At 44.4% G+C, this 23663-nt stretch overlaps 1 protein-coding gene across 3 annotated transcripts in view; it reads left to right on the top strand.

Moving 5' to 3' along the window:
• The window catches only part of FHOD3 (formin homology 2 domain containing 3), a 451796-nt gene that overhangs the window by 329482 nt on the left and 98651 nt on the right, over positions 1-23663 (top strand). For 2 of the 3 annotated variants that reach the window (XM_040632587.1, XM_040632586.1), the window contains exon 11: positions 13354-13461. In XM_040632587.1, coding sequence (XP_040488521.1) covers positions 13354-13461 — 108 coding nt within the window. Of the gene's footprint in view, positions 1-4495; positions 4589-7528; positions 7874-8270; positions 8346-13353; positions 13462-23663 lie in introns of all 3 variants that reach the window. The other variant, XM_040632585.1, reaches the window with a different exon arrangement.

The raw sequence follows: 23663 nt of genomic DNA, 5'->3' as shown, positions 1-23663 counted from the left end.
CTATGCAGAGGAGAGAAGGATCAAGAAGAGTTTACACAGGTAGAAGTTATAAATGGAAAAGTGTTGCTGTCTGTCAGTGGTATAGAGTGCTTTGCAGAGTACTGTGTCCTCTTTTTTAGGGCATTGAGCAGAGTTCTGAATGTCCATTGGTGGGAGATGTTAGAGATTTCCTGAGAGGGCCCAAAAGGCAACGGTGACGTTGTTGATGATGGCCAATAGCTAAAACAAACTGATTTGTCCGCCATATGCCACGCCTTTTCAAAATGCTTTTACATATGAATGCAACCCTCCTGCAAGGTGTAGGTACTGTTACTAACCCATGGGGGGGGGGAGGAGATCATAAGACCCAAAGTCACACAGCAGTAAGTGGTGTAGCTGGAGTGCAACCCAGGCAGCCTGGCTCTGAGCGTCTCCAACTCTAGCAGACTTTGCTTCTGATGACTTTACCTCCTGGGGGAGCAAGTAAAATCAAGACATTTTGGAGGGAGGGCGTCAGGAGAGGACAGCCTCAGTAGACTAGAAATAATAGCATCTGCAAATTGCCACTCAAGCTGAGTGAGGGTGGCATCAGACTGAAGGTTGAGGGAACAGTTTTTATCTGGGCTGCTGTTGGAGCAGGTGGGAGAAAAGAAGACGAAGGCTGATAAGGGGTGACTTGTGAGTAAAAGCTGTACCAGGCTGAGAAGGACAGATGAGGTGTGTGGGTGTGTGTCTGGTGGCATTACAGAAGGAATGCTGGCCTCCCCGTTCCACTGGCCTCCTTGTTTGTGACAGAGGCACCCTTCCATCCAGGTGTGGGGCATGTCATCATTGGGTATTGCCAATGCTTCTCTCTCCCTTTTCTGCCCCATCTAATCAGTCACCAAGTTCAGCCAAGTGTGCTTTCATCTTTTTCAGACCCCTTCCTCTTCCTTAGTTTCACAGTTGTCTCCCTCTCTGCTCTACCTAATTTTTTATGAGGCTTGCATAACTTTGACTCCAAAATCTGACAAATACATGATAAGAAAGAGAAATTACAGCCAATTTTTGCAGAAGGTGTATGTAAAAAAAATTCATAAGATATTAACAAATAGAACCCAGCTATATATAAAAAGAATAATACCACAAAATAGAGTTTATTCCTGGTATAAAGTTTGGTTTAATATTTTAAAAAAAGCAGTCCTTGTAATTCATTGTTAATAGAGAAAGGGGAAAATCATACACTTATTCTTTCAAATGGAAAAAAATTTGACAGAATTTAATATTCGTTTATGATAAAAATTCTTGGCAAATAAGGAAACTTTAATCTGATAAAGAATATCCACACAAAACTATGGCAAACCTCATAGATTCCCCTGATATTTGGAAAAACAAAGGGATACTTAAATTCATCACTTCAATTTAACATCTTATTGGAGTTCATAGCCAGTGTAATAAGGCAAGAAAGGCGTGAGAATTTGAAAGCAATAAACAACTGTCATTACTTACAGATATGATTGTCTACAGAGGAAGTCTAAAGAATCTATATAAGAAGTATTACAGTCAATAAATTTGGAAAAGTTGCTAGACACAAGGTAGATTTTTTAAAAGATTATACCATCAACAAATAGAAAATGAAGTTTAGAAATTGATAAATGTAATGTAGCATCAAAATTTATACCAGAAATAAATTTAACAAAAGATATGTAGGATCTCTTCTGAAAAATTACCACACTATTAGGGGATATTAAAGAAGGTTGGAATAAGATTAGAGCTAAATAAAGACTATACCATACCATGGTTTGAAAGACTCAGTACGTAGATGTCAGTTCTGCAAATTTGTCTATGAATTTAGTGTAATCCCAAATAGTCCAGCAGGGTTTTTATGGACATTGATAGGCTGATTCAAAATTCTCATAGAAGTGCAAAGGGCTAAGGACTTAACACTATACAATGTCAAGATCTGTCATAAAACTATAGTAAGTAAGATAGCAAGGTATTCACAGATAAAAAAAAATTCACCTTTGGTAAGAAAAAGTCCCAAAACCCACAGATGTTTACCTGATTTATGATAATGATGACACTGAAGTGGAGAAAAGAATGACCTTTTTACTAAATGATTCTGGGCCAGTCGTATACCCATATAGAGGAATAATATGTCTAAACACCTATTGCACGTGATGTACAAAAATTAATTCTGGATGAGTTGCAAATATAAACAAAGGTAATGAGCTTTTAGGGGGATACACAAAAGAATACCTTTAAGACCTTGGTGTAAGCAAAACATTTTAAAACAGGACACAAAAAGGGCACTATCAAAGAAGAAAGATAAATGGACTTCATTAAGATTAAGAACTTTCATTTATTAAAAGACACCATGAAGTGAATCCAAAGGCAACCCACAGAGAAGGAAAAGATTCTTGCAACATATTAAGTATGACAAAGGACCTGTACCCAAATTATATAAAGAACTTCTACAAATCAAAAAGAAAAACACACTGGGTTTCGAATAATGGGCAAAGTACTTAAACTTCAAAAAGAGAATATCTATCTGGAGGACACTTAGAAGTATGACAAAAGTGCCTGGCTTCACTAGTCATCGGGGAAGGCAAACTAAAACCACAGTGAAATGTCACTACAAACAGATGACTAAAATGAAATAGAGGAAAAAGCCAAATCTTGGCAAGGATGTGGGACAGCCAGGATGTTCATATACTACTTATGGGAATGTACATTTTAAAAAACTGTTTAACAGTCTCTAACAAAGATGAACCCAAGCATCAATGACCCAGACATGCTATTCCTAGATACATACTGCCTAGTAATATATACACATATTCAATGAAAGACATATACTGCAATGCTCATAATAACCCCACTCAGAATAACCCCAAACTGAAAAGTGACTGGTAATCATCAGCAGTAGAATGGGTAACTAAACTGTGGTCTATTCATACAAGGAAGTATTACATAACAACGGGAATGAGTGCTCTTCAAGGGCATATAACAACGAAGATGAGTCTCACCAATGTTCTGTTGAACAAAAGAAGCTGGACGTGGTTCCTTCTAGACAGAAGAAAAACCGGCCAGGCTGATCTCCGCTATTTGAGGCGAGGTACGGGAGGGAAGCAATTGGAAGGGAGCATTAAGGGAATACTGGTTATAGGGATGTGATTATTTTGTGAAATGTCAGTGATTTGTGTACTTTTCTGAATGTATTTTATACTTCAGTAAAAAGAGAAAACACAAGTGAAGGACGGAGGGGGCAAAAGAGTTAAAGATCCTGGCAAAATGATGCCTGGGGTGGGGAAAGGTGGATTCGTGAGGACTGAAGGCAAGAAGGAGCTGGCAGCGTTGAGAAGGTAGAGGGTGGACACGAGGAGATGGCAGTGGGGTTCTGGTGGGAGGAGAGGAATGAGAGATGGGGGTGAGTGAGGGTTTGTGGCCGGCGGTGGGGTAGGAAGTTTGAACGTACGTTTTCCGAGGTAGACAGGTTCTGTGTGACGGTGAGGTCCAGGGTGTGAGGGGCGAAGTGAAAGAAGGTGAAGGTCACTGGAGTTCAAGAACACAAGTGATGGAGAGGTCCACAGGCCCTGGGGTAGGTGTTCCATGTAGAGAGTGACATGAGTCAGGTGTTGACAGGGCTCAGAGCCCAAAGGAGGGTAATGATTTGGTTATCAAAGTCTGTACTCATGTAGCTGCAAGGACAAAACCCAAATTAAACTGTCTTAAGTGCAAGTGAGAATTTATTATCTTCCGTTAGTGAAAGGCTAGGGTAGAGCTTCCAAAGTACTGGGTCCAAGTACTAGAATCGTCCTGGATGTCTACCTGCACCGCCCCCGCCCAACTGTGCTTTTCTTGGCTCGGCGTTCGTGACAGGCAGCCTTCCTCCGCTTGTAGCTACGCAGTTGGGGTATCCTTCCAGTTACGGATCCCGGAAGGCACCAGGGGAAATCCCAGGGGTGACACTGTTGACTCCACCAGGACCACGTGTCCACCCTCGAAGTGGGAACAGATCAGCCCCCTGCCCCAAGTTCCCTGGGGACGAGGGAGTAGAATGTAAAAACCGTGCCCTCCATGGAGGTAGGTTTCAGATTGGCCTGACCCTCAGTGGTTTCTAACCCCGGGGACGGGGGGGAGTGCAGTGAGGACTCTGTGCTTTCTGCAGGAGCTGGACACCGCCAGGAACACTCACTGCCTGATTCTGTGTGGAGGGGGCCAACCACGTCAGGGGCCTGCCCAAGGCCAGCAGCTGCTCTGAACCGCGTGGTGGGGGGAGGGGTGCAGGGCAGGGGCATCCAGCCAACCTGACAGAGAATCTTGGCCTGCGCTGGGTTATTGTATCTCTACCCACATTTAAACTTGCCTCATCTCAGAACTGCCTCCTCTCTCCTAACACACTGAGTGTGTTCTGTTCATTTCAGCCAGCTGGAGCGTTGTGTTGTGTTCTGTTTTCTGCTTCATCTTCCTGTTTGTAATGCTTATCTCGCTTTTCCATCTCGTGTCTGTGCATTTCTCTTTCCTGGCCTTGTCTCAGGGAAGAGGAGGAGGAGGAAGAGGAGCAGCCAGTCACGGAGCCCAATTCAGAGGAAGAGAGAGAGGACGATGCCCCCTGTCAGGGCAAGGACAGGTACTGAGCCTGGACCCTCCCAGGCTCCCACTAATAGCCCGGTTCCTTCCTAATCCACAGTTCGCAGCCACCTTTCGGGAATCTCCCTTCCTCACTGGCTCCCACTGGCAGGCTGTACCCTGAGCACAGAGCCCCAGAGTGACTGGTTTTGTAGAAATAGCTGAGCACGTGCTCATTAGAGAACTGCACCGTCCCTTCCTGACCACGCTTTATAGAAAAAAAATCACGTAACTGGTTTTCTCCCTGCTGTTCCCTCCCTCACTAGCGCGCTGGCTTAGATTGACACTGGCTAGAAGGACGTTCGTGTCTGCTCGGAAAATGTTATTAACTCTTCCAGTGTTGTAGGAAGGATAATACCATGTGTCCCCTTCCTCCTATTGATTTTACCAACATAATAGTTGCTAAAGTGTGTGGGTAACTATTGTGTTTATGATGCAGGTTTGTTTTTTATCCAAATGGACAGGAGTACTTTTCACCCCATGCAGCACAGAAAAATGTACCATGATTCTACAGCCTTTTGAGGGAATTTATTGTCCTCTGCTCATACTTTTCAAGTATGCGTTCTTTCTGTCTTCAGGCAACGTTAACAGAGGCATCTTGCCGATATTTTTTAATTTTATAGGTATTTTCCCCACATGATGTGTTTTTAAAAGATAAAAATTTGATCACCAGTAATTTCATTTTCTAACATTCAAAAGTAATTGAGTCTACAGCCTTTTGAGGGAATTTATTGTCCTCTGCTCATACTTTTCAAGTATGCGTTCTTTCTGTCTTCAGGCAACGTTAACAGAGGCATCTTGCCGATATTTTTTAATTTTATAGGTATTTTCCCCACATGATGTGTTTTTAAAAGATAAAAATTTGATCACCAGTAATTTCATTTTCTAACATTCAAAAGTAATTCAAAAGTTGAAATATTTTTCGTTTCACTGATTACCACTGCAAATTAACATTTTTAGTTTTTCCACAAATAAGCAAAATCAAAAAGCTCGTAGATAAATTAGGGTGAAACCTCTTTCTTACGAACTTCAAAATTAGTGTGATTCCTTGCTGCTTGGCCTCTTTCTGCAGGCCACCAGTGCACGAAAAAGGGGTCCGTTTCACCTGCTGAGACACCCGCCATTCCCAGGGGTCATGGATTCCTCTCTGATCCGACAAACTAGTGATTGTTTCCCTGCTTTGGAAGTGTCTGGGAAGAAGCCAGCAGGGTGCAGGTGTGGAGAGAAGAAAAGAATGACCTGGTCACAAAGAGTGAGCCACCCATGTCAGAATGCAGGGGGAGAAAGTTGTCATTAGCCAGAGCCCGTCACCTAGGGGGAACTGCCATGCCTGGGGGTAATGATACTCAGGGGTGCTCTGGGGAGGGAGGGAGTTTGGTTGATAGTCCCACCTTAGGTTGAAAATCTGCCACAGGAGATCCTGGAGACCCTCAATGTATATGCTGGTATGGCTCCATACGTGCTTACATGTGGGTGATCTGTCCCACCCACACAAACCCATCCGCCCTCGGCTATTCTCATGGTACAGCACCTCGGACCGGATGGAAGAATCTGGCTAGAAAGGGCAACCTTCAAGGCATCCCTCTTGATGTCGTGCTGTCTTTACATAGGGTTGTTATTTCCACGGGTAGATGGTGGCGGATTGCTCTGTCAGGGCTTTTCTCTGTACGACCCGATGCTGGAGGTGTCCTTGATCAAACTACAGTTAAGCTTTCCAGTTTTAGGAAATAAAGTGGTGCATATTTAACACTGGGGCTTGGTCTTGACAGTGACTAAGGCACTCATTAACCTTGACGTGGATGTATTTATTTCTTGGTGTAATCCACTCAGACCTTAAAGTGGCGAGAAAGATGCTGCTTGCTTCTGCTGGGTTCGTGTCTTCCCCTGCGTGACCTGCTTGCTGGCTGCTCTTTCTGTGTGCATGTCACGGGCTCCGGGCCTGCGCTGAGCACTGCGGCGAGGTCTCCTGCCGTCCCCTCATCCGGCCAGCAGAACTACTCTGTCCCTGCCCTTCTATACAGAGGGAGCTCCCAATTTGAGGTAGAAAAGAAAACAGATCACGTCCCATTCTCGAATGGGCATGGCTGGGAGTCAAATTCTGGAAGAAGGACGATGGGCATGGCTGGGCGTCAAGTTCTCCGGGAGAAGAAAAATGGTTTGAAAAATGCATAGTTGAACAGAGACTGTCGTTTAGAAGAGGGTACCTCCAAAGATTGAAGTAGTCCAAATGCAGTCTTGTGAAGACGGAAAAAGTTTACAACTGTGGCAGAATTGGGCTGTCTGAAGGAGTCCAGATGTCTAGGGCTTAGTCGTAGATGTGGGTTGTGGGGAAAGTGTGAGGCGGGCAAAATCTGACTTGAGTGTGCCAGTCCCTCTTTCATGGCTCTTTCCATTCCTTGCTGGCATCTCTTCTCCTTTGTCCTTTTCCATACCTGCTTTTGAGGAAGCACCTGAAAATAGGGACCTAAACGCTGAGGCTTGGGGGATACTTCTTCCTCCAGGCTGGGCTTTTTAGGTGAAGGACAGAACTTGATTTTGACCGAGAGAAAGAAATGAAATTCAAATCGTGGAAATTCAGGTCCCAGTACAATCAGTGGGGAGAAACTGGGAAGGCTGGGGAGCTATTGAAGAAGAGCCGTAGGGGGAGCTCCATTAACTCCCCACACGAAAGCCTCCGAAAGCCCAGAGGCCAGACTGGTTTGCAGAGATGTGTCCTTGCGTTTGGCAAGCCTTGCCTCCCAGATTGACAAGCCCAGGGCACCAGGACTGTTGGGCAAACCAAAGCTTCTGGTGGTGGGCTTCCATGCTGCAGTTCAAGAAACAGCTGGATTCTGGAGTTAAATGGCCATAACAGTAGTGGGGTTTCTGTGTCTTTTTCTCTTTCCTAACCTTTACTTCCCTTTCCTTCCCCTGCTTCCCTTCCTCCCTGCTGACTCAGCAGGGAGGCCAGGCCTGCCTCGGAGCAGAGCCCCGCCAGAAAGGATGCTGCTCCCGAGACCTCAGCCCTCTCCAGTGCCACCTTGCAGGGAAAACAGCTTCCAGCCAGCACTGCGATGGGGAGTCCCTTGTGCAGCGGGTCCTCTGGGCCTGCCCTCCTGTCACCGCCCCTGACCCCTGCCCCTACCTCCCGGCCCTCCTCCACTGCACCTGGTCCCCCGAAGGCATCACCGACCATAGGAAAGCTGCCCTATGTGCCCCACAGCCCTTTCCACCTCTTCTCCTATGACTTTGAAGACTCGCCCTTGTCCTCCAAGGAAAAGGAGGCCGAGTCCCAGAAGGAAAGCAGGTAGATCCCGCCTCCTGGGAGGCCTGTGTGAGCTTCATCCAGGGAAGGGGACACAGCATGTTGACTGTACCTTCGGGCTTGCCTTCTGCTTTGTTTGTGTGGATTCCAGTCCAAGCAGAGGGCAGTTGTGGCGTAAACTAACTCCTTAACCACTAACTACCAGCATTTAGGCAAGAGGCAGAAGAAAATTGTCATCTGTTTGAATCAAGGAGCTCTTCTGCTATAATACAATTACTAAAAATGGATTTTTAAGCATAGGTTTTTAAAAATATGCATGGTTTGACAAAATCTTTACATCTTGCACCTACCTGTGTGGTGTGGGACCTGCAGGATATAGTGAAGTGTCCTGCCCCCTTTCCATGCAGTGTTTTGAGTGGGATTTTCCTTCCTTTAACAGTCCCTCTGATTCTCTCCTTTTGAGCACGTATTCAGCCTCTGAACCTTACAACTTGCGGTCTTTCTCATCTAATAGGTGGGTTGTCTTTATTTTCTCTTCCTTTTCTGTTGCTTTCTCTTTCTATTCTAATGTATGCGTTTTTCTTTCAAAGATTGCTCATAGCTCCCCATGAGATGGCAAGCAATTGTGGTTTGAATCCCTTCACAGGCATTGATGCAAGTACATTGTTTAAGTATGAGCGCTGTGATAATTCTTGTAAAAATTGAAGAGAGGAGCAGAGGAAGGGAGGTGTGTAAATCAGAACTGCACAAGGAAATTTTAGCAGGTGCCTGTTGCGTGCCCGTGTGCCTGCCCTTCACTATTGCCTGGGTTAGGAGTTCTCTGCAGGGTGGGGAAAGGGGGACAGAGGGTTTGAATATTTTGAGCAACCAATTGTCCAAAATCAATGATTGGTAATACTGATGACTGCTCCTATCTTAGAGTAATAATCATTGATAACACTTGTATATTATGAGCTGGGCCCTATACTTGCTATGAAATTAACATCTTAAAATATTAATGCTAAGAGGTAGGTTCTGTTACCAACCCTTATTTACAATGAGGAAACTAAGGCACAGAGACCCAGGGAAGTGGGGAGTGGTTTCTGCCCCAAGCATCCTGCTCCAGGTTCTGGTTCTAACTTGTAGGTTGTGCAGGCCTCTCTTTTAGGCAGTCTGTCTCTCTCCTGCCTGGGGCCATCTACACAGCAGCTCCCAATACCAGGCCTGAACCCCAGACGCTCCCCACCAGGGGTTCTTAGGGCAAGTCCTTGTCAACAAAATGCTTTTGCCAGAGCCTGTGTTTGGGGGACCCTCGGCCTGGGTGCCCAGCAAGAAGTTAGGCCTTGATTTGAATGAAGGCTTATGGGACCCAGACCTGAAGAACAGCTCTTTCACACCACAAATAGGACCAGTTGCAGCAGGTGTCAGACACACCGTCTAATAGAAGAATTAATCTAGAACTGTGACCATCAACCTTTCTGCTTACATATGACCTAAGAATTTTTTGAAACTTCCCTCAAAGTTTTTTTTTTTTTTAATTTAAGATTTATTTATTTAGAAACAGTGAAAGAGCACGAGTATGCACGTGGTGCTGGGGAGGGGCAGAGGGAGAGAATCTCAAGCAGACTGTTCTCTGAGTGTGGAGCCCTACATGACCCATGAGATCATGACCTGAGCCGAAACCAAGAGTCAGAGGCTTAACCAACTGAGCCACCCAGGTGCCCCATACTTCCCTCAAAGTTTTAAATAGCCTGTCTAAAGTTTTTTGTTAGGAGTTTAAAAAGCTGTAAAAGACGTCATTTGTTTATTATATATGTGCTTTAAATTCCTTTTTGTCAAAACCTTGGGGTTTCAGATTTAAGCAATTAAATTCTGGGAAACACCTACATATGCCTGATTGGCAAAGCCTGTCCTCAGACGAATGAGACTGAATTTCTGTCAGAAAAAGTCTGACTTCATGTTTCAATTCAAATATGCACATGTCCCTGTGACAACCACCTCACTTCTAGAACTGAGAAGCAAAACTGCACAGACTGTGAGGTATTTGGACTAATTGCTCAGGTATTTGAAAAACCAATGGAGGGAAAAGCGCATTATGCTTATTTTATTACTTTAATTCCATTTAGACACAATTCATAGGCAGGTGGGCAGGTAGATAAAGAAAGTGGGGGAGGCCTGGCTCTGAGTTTACTCCTGGATAAGGTAGTGCCTTCTCCTTCTTCAGCATTTCTTAAGGGATTCCCTCAAGAATTGCCCGCACTACTCCTTTGCCCGGCACCCTGGAGCTGTTGACGCTCAAAGCAGTGCCCCACGCTGATTTGGCCTGAGTGAGGGTGTTGCTTTTTTCCCCCAAATGCGGAAGGCAGTCTTGGGAGGGGAGGCAGGAGAGGAGAACTTGGAGACCCTCGGAGAGGCCATAGGCAGACCCATTTTAAGAAAAGAGCAGATACAGAGCCTGGGGCTCTGAAGCTCATTTCCTCTTGTTTCCAGGGTGGCTTTATATGCCTGCAGGAGTGTGTGAACTCCACCGTGAGCACCTCCAAACTGCAGGTTTTCTAGGAGTCTCCTCTGGGTCTCACACTGTGGGCTCGCTGGATCTCTCACATGATTTTTATGGAGCGCCTCCAACACGGCTCTTAGGCCCTCCGAGAACAGTATCTATGTGCAAGTTAAGAGCTGTACGTTTGACTGGAATAAAAATAACTGGGCAACCTCATCTTCGCCAGCAGGGTGGTGTTAGCCCATGAGGGTGACTCTGGACTTTCTGGTGATGGTCTCACAGCCTCTGATGAGGCTTTCCTGGGCCCAGGTCCTTCCCACTTGGTTGTCGCTACTTGCTTATAGTCCTGGGGGATGGGAGTAATAGAAACACATCGCTGGGATGAGTATACACATAAATTAAGAAAAACAGCTTCATGCTTGTGCATAGGATTGCCTTATAGTTAACTGAGAATTTTTTATAATTATTAATCTTTTTCTGACAGGAATTTGAATGCTGTATAAATATTGTTTGTACCTGTTAATTTTCTGATGTTCACGGACTGTGGTTTTCATGGAGTCTGTACAGCTCAGTGGTTGACTGCCATTGAACCAGTTCTAGTAGATACCAACCAGTTAGTCCGTGGAAAGTACCAAAGGGAAAAAAAAAAGTATAGTGGACTGAGTGAGTCGTATGATCTAGTTCGTTGGGCTGAAATTGAGAAGCAAAACTGAACAGACTGTGAGGTATTCGAATTAATTGCTCAGCCATTAGAAAAACCAAAGCAGGGGGAATATGAGTTATGCTTGTTTTTATTTCCATCAGGCCATTTAAACTCAATTTTAGTAAAGTAATCCTGTTAAAACATTCTCCAAGATGCCCACTTTTGGTGGGAAGGGCATTGTTTTAGACGCTTGCGTGGAGTAACAAGCTGGGTGTCCAGGCGGCTGGGAGATGCAGGGCTGAAGCCTGAGCACAGGGGCCCCGGCTCCCTGAGGACTCAGCTCCTGATGGTAGCCTCCTTCCCTACCCACGTCACAGTGCTCTCTGCCCACTTCTCTCCCTCTTCTCCGCTCCTGAGCTGCTTTCTCCTTTCTCTGCCGCTCCTTTCTTTGTATGTTCTTCTCATCCTTTGCTTCTCTGCCTTCTCCATGCCCTGTGGTTTGGGAGCACTCTCGAAAAGTCAAACCAACCCTCACATGGAGAAGCAGTTAACCGGTTAGACATGTAGCATGGTGGGTTTTTAAAGAGAAAAGAAAAGGAAAGCCCAGAAACCAAGTCCCATGAAGGTGTTGTGCTAACTGAGGAGGCCGGTAGAGTAAGATTGTGTGATCTGAGCCGTCATCTGCCTGGTGGCATGCCTGGGTACTAAGCACAGGCCTGACGTGTGACACCAAATACACAAGAGGAGCAGTAGCTGAGCAGACCAGACTTAGCACAGGATGGATTTGGGGTAATATAAATATTTTATTTCCCGTTATAATAATGTAATCTATGAAGTCAAATGGAAAATGTATGTCTATATTCCACTTTTTAAAATAGATGACCTGTTCTTAATTTTTTTCTATACAAAGCTTTTGATCTTTGAGAATATTTTTATACAGTTGTAATCTAACTTGGTATAAATATTCTGATGTTTTGCTTCAGCCTGTATATAAACATTTCCCCTGCTATCCTGTACAGAATTGGCAATCATTTTTAATGATTGCATAATATTCCATTGATAAATAACAGATCACAATTTTTAGCCATTCTTGCGTTGTTACCTACTTGGGTAATTTCCAGCTTTTCCACCATGATCTTAGTAATGTTCCAGTGAGTATCGCCATGCATGACATTTTCAATATGTAAATAATCATAAGATTATGTTAGCTTCCCAAAAGTAGGCTTGCTTCTGTGAAAAGATATCCACATTTGAAGTTAAGTTGCTTCCCAAAATGATTCATGCTGATTTCTGTTGATGGGCGCTTGGACTGGATTCACTGTGTGTAGGAAGGTCTTTGTACGCTTATATCATAGTGACCCAGGGGGTCCCACACACCCACACACAGTGTCCCCTGCTAGTTTAGGGGAAGGAGTTGGCCCTGCCTTGTGGCTGACTAGGTTGAGAGGCAGAACTCGCTGAATCTCATTATTTGTAACTAATCATGGGTGTCGGCTCTCCACCCCCCCCCCCCACAAGGGCTTCAGGGGATGATTTGTTTTCTGGGAATACACAGTGATGATAGCTAAGTGCAAACTGCTAAAGGACAGCTATTCTGAAAAACAGAAAACTCTAGAATTTAACAAATCCTGAAACTTGTCAGAGATGACTGGGAAATGATAAAGGCTCATTTAAACCCGGTGGCTGTACTCTTGGTTCAAAAGAAATATTGTTATACGCAACTAGTGAATCATCGAACTTTACATCAAAAACCAGGGATATGACTAACATAATATAATAAAAAATATTATAATAAAAAAATCAAAAAAATAAAATACAAAAAAAAAAAGAAATACTGGCTGAAATCGTGCATCCGTGTACCTCTGGTCAGTAGATCGGTTCAGAAGATCTGAGGACATTTTCTCCTTGGTCATTGGTCACGTGACAAGATTGCATTTAATGAATGGCATTGATTTGGAGAATTTTTAATAAGATGTTGGTTTAGCTAATCATTTGGTATTTTCTACAGATCTTTGATGGATTTAACACTAGTTGTAGCACCATGAGAGGCATGAAGAATCTTCATAGATTCAAATGAAAATAATTTGGATTTTTTGTTAGCAAAGAATTTTAACGTACATTTAACAAGGAAAGATGACGGCTTTATTTAAACCCTTTATCATAAATCCTGCTGCCTAACAGGGTTGGCCTTTGGGAAACCTCTCTAAATGAGAAGTAATCAAAACAAAGCAATTAGTAAATCTCTTTAAGTTAGAATAATCACTAATGGTATTAACATTTCCAAGCCTGTTTTTCTTGCAAAAATGAAGATAGTTTGATAAATGTTTTTCATTTACTGACTTGTACTCATTTCTCTGTCCTTCCACCCTCTTCCCCACCTTAAACTTTGACCCTATTTAGATACAACAGCCTTGGCAACACCTCTTATCACTCAAGACCTTCTGGATCTACTGTGCCCACCACCCCCACGTCATCTCTCTCACCCCCACAGGAGGCCAGGCTGGAAAGGTAGGTTTTATAAGCATGCTGATCGCTTCACTGTTGTCCAGTGAAGGAAATCCGTTTGATTGAGGGACTAAAGGAAAAGTATAAATAAAAAGCAGAATCTGAGGTATTTTCCTCTATATAATAGAGTCCGGGGGCAAGAATATCTTCTCTTTCACACTACCTACAAAGTAAATATTTTATTAGAGGTGATATTTGTTACTATTGCCTCATCTGCCTACAGACTTTCCATAGAAAGTATAAAAATTTGTTCCCAAATATTTAAATGTGAATGCTTTGATTGACCTATGAGAAACCATTCTAGATTTTGTGTAAGGTCTGTATTTGGTCCTATACACATCAGTTTTTACCTTTGAATGATTAATTCCATATAAATCAGGAGATAGTGGGCCCATAAAGGTCAGTACCTTGGTAATTAATCCAGGACCTACCAGAAGAGAAAAGAATTGCACTGGTCCATGGAAGGAATGTAACTTGGCAAGAGTATTAGACCACTAGAAATTAACTAATTATTACTTCTGGAAGCGAGTGATTGCACAAGGATGTGTTTACAAGGAAAAGGTAAGACCTGTAATTTTAGAACAATTAAAAACAGTTACCCTTATAGGGCAAGAGTGCTGAGTTAGAGAAGACTGGCTAGGGTTCCAAAATACTCACTGCGAAGTTATTTAATCCCTGAGGGTGAAATGCCACTTATGCCAACTCTTACCTTAGAGGGTGGTTTTGATGAGCCAATGAAAAGGTACCCATGAAAGGTACCCATGAAAGTGTGAACCCCACCATGTGGGTCCAGTGGGAAGTGACAATATGTGATTAAGATAGAACACCCAGCGGCTCATGACTGATCAGAAATCTAGACAAGAGCAATTCCCCAAGATCATTTGCCTCAAATCATGAATTTAAAGCAAACGCAACCTGTATTCCGTACTCTGATCATCATCTGTGTATTCTGAAGTATGTTTTGCTGAGCATGGCTGGTGACTCGAGGTTTGGTTGGGATGGACAGCAGGCAACACTTTACAGCCCCAGGAAGAGGGGCTGTACAATAAGCTATTTAACCCATCACGTTAATTTCCAAGGTGTCATGTAAGCTCCACTCTGTCAAAATCTCAGGTTCCACAGCCCAGCATGGCCCTGGCCTGGGCATATTTGGACTTTGTTAGGCCTTGGCAATAAGATAACAAGTTGATTAGGTTGAAGACACTCTGTCCTTCACCCTGGGGAACCTCTTCTTGGATCAGCTGGGATCACTTCTGGTCCCAGAGAGGTCACTGATGAAGAGGATCTTTGTCTTAAGGGATGTGGGATTTGAGGCCAAAGTCAGGAATATTAGAGTGTTTCTGATATTACATCTCACGTCTTGTACCTGCTAGGTGGACAGCAACTTGGGAACAAGGACCAGGGCCCATTCATTGCTGTGTCCCCCATAGTACCTGGGGCCTGGCTATGGCAGAGCTGGTGGTAACACTAGTTGAAGGATCAGGTGAATTACCTACTTGTTGGCTGGGGAACAGTGTGGAGAACCCTGAAGTTGACGAGTTATAAGGATGGGAAGTTTGCAGGTGTCCAAAGCCCTGGGCTTTAGGGGAAATTTCCCCTAGGTCTTAAAGGGGAAGCCCCAGCCTCTGCCTCCTTCCATCCCCTGGAAGCCCAGTTCCAGGTTTGAGCTGGGGAGTCCTCTGGAAAGACTCCTGCCTGTGTCTCCTTCCCTGCTTGGTCTGGCTGCATGTCTCCTGGGGCCCGGGGTGGGGCGGGGATGAGGATTAAAAGAAGAAGGGTGGGGCTGGATCCCAGAGTGCTTGGGGATGGGGCTCGTCTTCATCCTGAGACCTCAGGAGCTGTTAGGGTTTTGAAGCAGTTGGTGAGGTGCTCTGACACACCCATAAATGGAGTCCACGGGTTGAGGCCACAGGGCAGGGGCTACCAGAAGATGCCTCTGAGTCCGAGAGAGTTGACCATGCCCAGGAAGGGCAGTGGCCACTTGAGAGGTACAGTGGGTTTGGGCAGACTTAGAGGAGGGTGGGAGCAGGGGTAGCAGAGTGAGTGAGGGTTCAGGCTTGCTGGAACATGAGGATGTTAGAAACTAGGAACTGAGACAGAAGTTACTAGAAGAAAAGCAAATAGAAGGTGGAGATATTCAGCCTGGGGTATGCAAGGCATGAGGAGTCTGTATGACACCCAGGGAGATATTGGGGGGGGGGGCGGTGCACAGGGAGGTGGACTCAGTGGTCCTTGGCTTGAAGAACATACTGGCACGAAATCCCTTCAGGCAGCCTACTGAGACCTGGTGACCAGAGAAACCAGTAACAGGGTCCTTTCCTCTCCTAAGTCATCTGTTCTCTCTTACAGCACCCTCTGCCACAGAAGTTCTTTACCTGTACCATCTACTGTATCCACTAGCAAGTAAAGCTTCAAAGAGTTTATCACTTCCTTTACATTTGCATGTTTTTTTTCCCCCAACTATCACCGTCTATGGCTTTGCAAAACCATGTGATGAATTATTTGAAACATCAGATGTGCCGCTTCATTATTAAGACCAGCAAGTCCCCAGGCCTGTCTGTGCCACCATGTTTTACTCTAACCTTGCTGGCTTATATTGGGTGACTACAAAAAAAAAAAAAAGAGAGAGAAGGAGGGCCCCCAGCTCCAACTCATATTTGTATACCATCACCCAAATGTACAATGTCAGTTGTATTTATTATAATATATAGTTTGATACTATATATTTAATGAGTCTTGGATGTCACTCATAATCTGTTCACATTTACGACGATTTCCTGCCCTATTAAGGTATATGATTGTTTTTACTGAGGTATATACTTCAGTAGAATCTGTAAGATTATTGAGATGTTTTACATACCCATAATTATTGAAACCAAAACGAAACACTCAGGAAAGACGTTCAAGTATTAAGAAGAATAGTTGCATTTTTGCAGTGAGAAACCACATCTTCTGTTAACACACTCCTGACGAATAAACAGCTTATCAGGGTGCTGTGCAGTACTGGAAAGATCTAGAACTCTATTCCCTTGATTTGGAAGTAAGACTCCTTTCCCTGAAGTCCTAGGAGAATTAGGCCAGCCAAAACACCCCTTCAGGCATGTTGGGCCACTTACAACCGGCCCAAATACCACCAGGCATCATTGTGAGCTTAGAGTTTTCCATGTTTTTCCCAAGCATACTCGTATATTGGACGTTAATCAAATTTGCAATGATAAATTGACCTAGAAGAAACAATATACAGAATTAAGCCAAGGCAAGGGTATTAAAATGAATCCATCTCCACATCTCCTATTACAGCTTCATTTATAGGGCTCTCTTTCAGAAACAACGTAACATTAATTTCCATGAAATTGGAAGTCGAGTGATGCCAAAACAAAAGAAAATGAGAAAACCAGAACTATTTGCACAGGACTTCAGGGATGCAAGATGCAAGTGTTTCATGAAAGCAGACTTTCTAAATGCTTCAGTTTTGAAAGTGTGCTTTTTGAATGGAAACGTTCTAAATATATTTTAAAGAAAAAACTACAAGATTATTTGAACCATTCATGTTGAGTATTCAAATGAGACAAACAAGCAACGATTATTACACCAGAGCAAACTTGTCTGGGAAGTTGGGGAGGGCAGGGCGCGTTCTCTTCCCATTCCTGCAGTGACATCTCCATCTTGTGGGCCTTTTCAGAAATGGCGGCCAGGTGCTTGTTTGGTGTGGTGATTGCAGTTCCTGGGTGACTGTGAGGGGGTTGGAAGTCCGGTGCCTGGGGCTGAAGGTACTTTGAGGCCATTAGTCTTGGCGCTGGGCCTGGGAAGTTCTCTGATAATGAGGCCCAGCTTATACCACGAAAGGGGGCATTAGCCGGTGAACACACTGAGCGCTCGGTGGGAGCGCACTGGAAGAACCCCGGGCCCAGATTTCAGGGGGCAGGGGCGCCTGCTTTGTGCACTCAGGAGCTGAAACCTGAAGGAGCAGGATGTGCCTTAAGCAATGGTTGTGTTCTCTCTTCCCCTTACAACAGTACCGTTGGTTACTGGAAATGACGGTCACCTGCCCGTTTTATAGATGCATATCAGGACACTTTAGAAAATTTGGGAATTATCTGTCCTGTATAGTTGTGCCAGCAGAGTTTTTCCTACTTCCTGGACAACAGTAAACCCACATATAAGTAATGGCACCTCCATTGGAGTAATAATGGATAATAAGGGATGAGTAAAGGATGCAACTTTAAATATTATTTTTATATGGGCTTTACGCGTACACCATGTAGCATTTAGAAGGTGGGAAGGTCTGTACAGTGAAAGTGAAGCTCCCTCCCCAGAAGCAGCTACTCCTGGCAATTTCTTAGGTATGCTTCTAGAGACCTTTGATGTTCACAGAAGCGTATACATGCTTCATAATCTTTACACAAATAGTCATATACTATACAGACTATTCTGCATTCTGCTTTTTCACTTAAAAAATATATCTTGGTCCTTCCCACCACAGTACTTATTGGATTCTTTTTAATGGCTGCGTCATACTTTTTTCTCTTCCTGTACCCAGTTCCATATTGATGGGCCCCCGTGTTTTGCTGTGACCAGTGACACTGCTGTGTAATCATTACCCATGTGTCACATTACATGTGTGTGGTTATCCATAGGATAAGTTCCTAGAAATAGATTTAGTAAGTCAGTTGTTGATGCATTTTAATTTTTGTCAAATTGCTCTTCATGAAGATTGTACCAGTTTTGAGTGTCAACCATAGTGTGAGAGAGCTTGTTTGCCCATCCCCCTGCAAAAGGATCATTCAACATCTCAACCATTGCTCACCTGGTAGTGAAGAGTTACATGTCAGTAAAATTTAAATTTGTGCAGTAAAATTTAAATGTGATTGAGCATGTTCTCATACTTCTTAAGCCTTTAATATTTCCTTTTCTGTGAATGTTTGGTTCATGGTCATTGAGTTCTTACCCAAGTGTAGAGGTAATTTATAGGCTGTGATAAGAGCAGCAATTATTTTTCTCAATCATTGGTCTTTTTACTTCATTTCTGGTGGTTTTGCCATGCAGAAAAATTTATATTTTATGAGTTAAACGTATTAATCTTTTTTGTCTTCTGGTTTTGTGTTCCCCAACAGGAAAGCCTTTTCTCCCATGCTTGCTTCTAGAATTTCGAGCTACAATTTTCACATTGAAATATCGTATCTATCCGGAAGTTATTTTGGCACTTAACATGAGGCAGAGATCCACCTTAAATATTGTCGCTTGTTTGCATACCATTTATTGAATAATCCATCATTTCCCTACCAATTTGTCCTACACCGACAGGAACACAGATTTGTGCGTGGGTCTGTGTTCAAACTGTTCCCTTAGGAGCATCTCCCGTCTCCTGCCTTCTCTGAGGCTGTCAGGAGCTCTCCTTCCTCCCAGTTCTTGTCTTTACCATTCAGTCGGTTGTCTTCGCAGTAGGAATGTATCATGGGCCACCTAGAAACAGTCCCATTATTTTTGTCATCTGCTATTGTGTGGTTTTGTTTTTTTTTTAAATGGTGGTTGACATATGGAATAGAGAATGAGGGGTATTTGGGGAGCCCGGGACGGAGCAGCGAGGACTAGGGGAATGGGAGCCTGCTGTGTTGATCTGTGACTTCTCCCGAGTCAGGCTCCCCCTTGTGGGATTTCACTTCCTGTGACCCCCTTCAATGCCTGTCTCCACCATTGGTGTGGCAACTTCTTCCTCGGAATGAAGATGTCTGTTTCCATGCATTTTCTGCCTTTCAGTAACTTTAGCTCTTCTATTTATTACCTGCCTGGCAGACCTTTTGACTGTTGCCCTGAGTGTAACTTGCTGATACCTGAATCTTCCTCAGCCTGATTTCCTCCTCCACGTTGGCTCTGTTCAGCGTGGATCCGCGTGCTTGTGTTCTCTTGCTCTGGTCAGCTTTGGGTTTTATCACTTCTTGCCTTCACTAGTACCTACATGTACCTTGAGGTTTTACTTGTTTGGTCTTCAAACCACTGCTTTCTCCAAATATATGATTCATGTGTTTTTCTGGATCTCAAATACTTGCTGGCTATGTTCCATCACTTGATCTATGAACAAAGTACCATATAGATCATGTTAAAAATTGTGTTAGTAGAGTCAAGAGGCCCACTGTACAGTGGGGCTTTAAAGTTTTTTTTTTTTAATTTTCAATTTAAATTGCTCAAAGTAGGTTTTTAAAAAATATTTATTTGAGAGAGAGAGAGGGGGCACGCATGAGAGCACAAGCAGGGGGAGCAGCAGAGGGAGAGGGAGAAGCAGACTCTCCGCTGAGCAGGGAGCTCGATGCAGGGCTCGATCCCAGGACCCTGGGATCATGACCTGAGCCCAAGGTAGACACTTAAGCAACTGAGCCACTCAGGCTCCCTGTCAAAGTAGATTTAAAAAAAATAAACCTCGAACATCACTGAGAAAACCCTGAATTGCTCATAAAACTGAATAAAAGATGTTGCCTTATTATGTGATCACAATTAATGACACCCAGTCCATAACTGCCAATAGGAAATAAAAGGCACCAATGTGGACTGAGTCCCTACCATTCAAAGAAGTTGTGTTCTCCTTTTACCGTGTGGACTTCCTATTTGCCTGTCGCTAAGTGCTGAAAGCAGTCTTGTTGCACTGAGTTCCTGTGAGGCTCGGGGTGGTCCTGATTAACCAGCTATGTTACGTCCCAAGCACAGGTGAGGAGAAGCGCCGGTACAGTGGCCGAGCGAGTTTGCAGTAGGTCTGGCTCCCTGACGGCAGCTTCATGTGGTGACCTGGGGTCTTGGGAGACCTTCAGCCCTCTGTCCTGCAGGAGGACTCCAAATCCTCAGCAGACGCTAGAGACTCTTTCTCCCATACGTGTTCTGGGGCCGACTCCTCACCATTCCTACTACCAGAGATTTAGTTCAAGATCTAGGTCATGCCTGGACTAGCTGTTGAGCCATAAATGTCCTTCTGAAATGCAGATCTGAGCAGGTGGCTTTTCCTGCTTAGAAACCTTGAATGATTCCCCCCGCCCCCCGCCTGTCAGGGAAGCCCAGAACGATTAACATCACCGATAGGATCTCTCACATTTGGGTCCTGCGTGCACCTTCCAGCTTCATCAGCCATCATGTCCCCCGTCCTCACTGCACTTCAACCCCCTGGAGATGCCACCATGAGCATACCAGGCTCTCCTGAGGCCCCTTCCTTCAAATTTGTCTGTTCTTTGACTAACCTCTCCTTTATTCATTCACTTGATTCCTTTTTGGCCTCCAAGAGCCACGTAGATGACATCTGTCCTGTAAAACTCCTCTGACTTCCTCAGACAGAATGAGTTGTAACGTCTCTGTGGGTTCATATACCTCTATTTCAGTTCTTGACCCTTCAAATCATTATGTATTTATCCTTTTGTTTCCAAAATGGGGCTCACAAATCTGCGGTAGTCTATGGGAATGAACTTGGGTCCCCCAAAGCCATGGGATCAGGATGGCTGACTTTCCTAGAGTGGCCATTTTATTATAAGATTTGGGGAAAATCATTAAGACAAGCAGGACTGTGCTCTATGGGAACCATGTTCACATGACTGAGAAAGAGACCATTTTTCTTTTTGCAAGGCAGAAAGCCCTTGGTGCTGATCTCCCGTCCCTTGCCTTCTCCTGTAGGACGACTGCTGCTGCTTCAGTGCTGTTGGGCGGCAGCCATTTCTGTGTCTCCCACATGAGGCTCCCCAGCTCCTGTTCGCTGCCCTGCCCCATACCTCTTTTTCAAATGAGTAGGTGAACAGATGCCTGGCCAGGTTTAACCTCACAGAATCCTGTTTTCTTCCTTTGGAAAGTGGGATTAGAATAGATTTTTTTTTAATTAGACAATTCTCTCATCCTTGTTTATATAAAAGGTAAGCACAGCAACCTTAAAGTGTATGTTTCGTAATTCCGTCGGGAAGCAAGAACAGTGTGTGTAACACTTAGGGTTAGGTGCGATTTATAACAAGGAAATGCAAACATCACTCCCCACCAAAGTGTGGATGGAGCAGCTACACCCACAGAGCGGCAGACAGCTGCACACTGAGCCCCTGAGCCGTCCCCCTTCTGTGCACCTGCTCCTGGTGGGTCAGCCCCTCATGACCAGGTTTCCGGTTATCACTGGCCACCGTGGTGTTGCACTAGCATTGTACAAAGATTACAGAGTGAAAAAGGGTAAGAACGAGGAAGAGATTTCTCACTCGGAAAATGTCCTCCTGGGTCCCTTGTCCCATTTCCCCCACCGCTTCCTACAAAGCCCAGCCATAAGTAAATAAGCTTTACTATGATAATGGGAGAGGCTGACTTTCTTCCTGTGTTGATTGTGAGAAAGAGTATGTGTGTGTAGACAGATAGCAAAATATTTAGATAGAACCCCCACCCACACCCTTTCTCACTCTCCAATCTTAGTACAGTGCCAGTGCAAAACCAGGGTAGCCAGCGACATCCGGAAACCTAGCCATTGGGGGCTGCACAGACTCATACACAGTGACTCCTGAATTTCATTCAGTAAATATTTATTCAGCACTCATGACGGACCACCTCTGCCAGCAAGGGAATCTAGCATTGATTTAATCAGACCCTGCTCCTGGCTTCACTGGGCTCACACTCTAGCGTCAGAAAGAGAAGATAAGCAAACTATCAGCAAATAGAGAGTTTCCATTGCAGTAAATTTGTGAAGAAAATGAAATTTCATAGAAGAGCTAGAGGCCATCAAAGTGGAGAGCCCAGCATAGGTGCTCTGTCCTGGTGAGGGACACATCTCGTAAGAGGTCTGGGAAACTGAGTCACCAATGTAAGACCTGTTGCATTTTATCCCAGGTTTGACAGCTCTCATGATGAGATGAGCAAGCCCATTTAAATGAGGGAAATTTAAAAGAAAATAGAGTCCCCATCTGTCTTCAAAACATGATCCTGAGCTGGAGAACTGTGTTTGGAAGAGATTCGGTGTTTAGAGAAGGGGTAGGCAGGCATGGGAGGTGTAAGTTGGCCTGGAGAGGAGAGGAAGATAGAAGTCAGGGAGGATGGACCTCGGTCTGGGCCAGCAAGGCCAGGAAGCCATGGCACAGGAGGTGCTGGTGGCAATCCATATTTTGGAAGCTGCCAGGAGAAGAGTTTAATTACGAAGCCACATTGGGTTGATCCTGGAGCTGTGACAGGAAGACTGGCCTCCTGGCTGGCAGACTCATTTAGTCTTGGACAGAGGGGTAGAAAGTAAGAACGAACTGGCAAGAACTGTGAGCCTGGGGTCAGGGCCTGCAGAAGGGGCCAGGGGACAGGTCAAAGCATGATGCAGCTAGGCCTAGAGGAATGGTCTCATGCCCTGCACGTAAGTGAGCATAGTCACGTGAGGCTGCACGTGGGACCAGTCTCCGTGGCATGCTATATGCGCTCTGCTCTTCCCCTCCGTGTCTGAGAAGCTCGGGCCTGTGCTGAAGCCATGTGTGACAGCCTGGAGAAGGGAAAGCAAAAGGAACCCTTAAACCCATGTCCCCATCTTTGATGGCAGAGGTCTCCAGGATCGTAGCAGTGATCATGGAGAAAGGTTACCTGTTTCTTGGGGCTTGCTCATTTCATCTTGAGAGCTGATTCGTAGCCCCGAAGTGTGAAAGAAGATTTGGACATTTCCTCATTTCAGGGCAAGCACATGCCTTTTATAGCTAGGCATAACCCAGAGTTACCTCTTCTCCTGTGATTAGATTGGGGGACCCCCAATTTCATAGGCAGGTTGTGAGGACAACCTCACTGTTGTGCATTGTTGAATTGCCATTTTATTACTGTTCTTTGACCTCTGTATCTTCATATTAAATCATCTACTTGTGAGTTAAGTGATCATTTCAAATATCAGATGATTTGTGAACTTAGTCTGACTTTTGTTACTGTATCACCAGAGATAATTTTTTAAATAAAAAATGTTGAAGATCTTCTTTTACGGATAAGACTTTTACTTAACTCCAACTTACCAAAAGGGGTGTTGTGTGTTTAAATAGCTTTTGTAGTATAATTGACATAAAAAAGCTGAGCCAAAGTTTTGACATACGTATATGCCAGTGAAACCATTGTCACAGTCGGGATAATGCAAATATCCATCAGCCCAGACATTTTCTCATGCCCTTTTGTGATTATGGCTGCTGCTTCCCATCCCAAGCAATCACGGGTCTGCTTTCTGTCATTATAGATTAGTTTACATTTTTTAGAGT

Source organism: Ursus maritimus, unplaced genomic scaffold (genome assembly GCF_017311325.1).
Source record: "Ursus maritimus isolate PB19 unplaced genomic scaffold, ASM1731132v1 scaffold_18, whole genome shotgun sequence".
NCBI classification, from domain to species: Eukaryota; Metazoa; Chordata; class Mammalia; order Carnivora; family Ursidae; genus Ursus; species Ursus maritimus.
The sequence above is the reverse complement of the archived record's forward strand: the minus strand, read 5'-3'. Positions and strand labels throughout refer to the sequence as shown.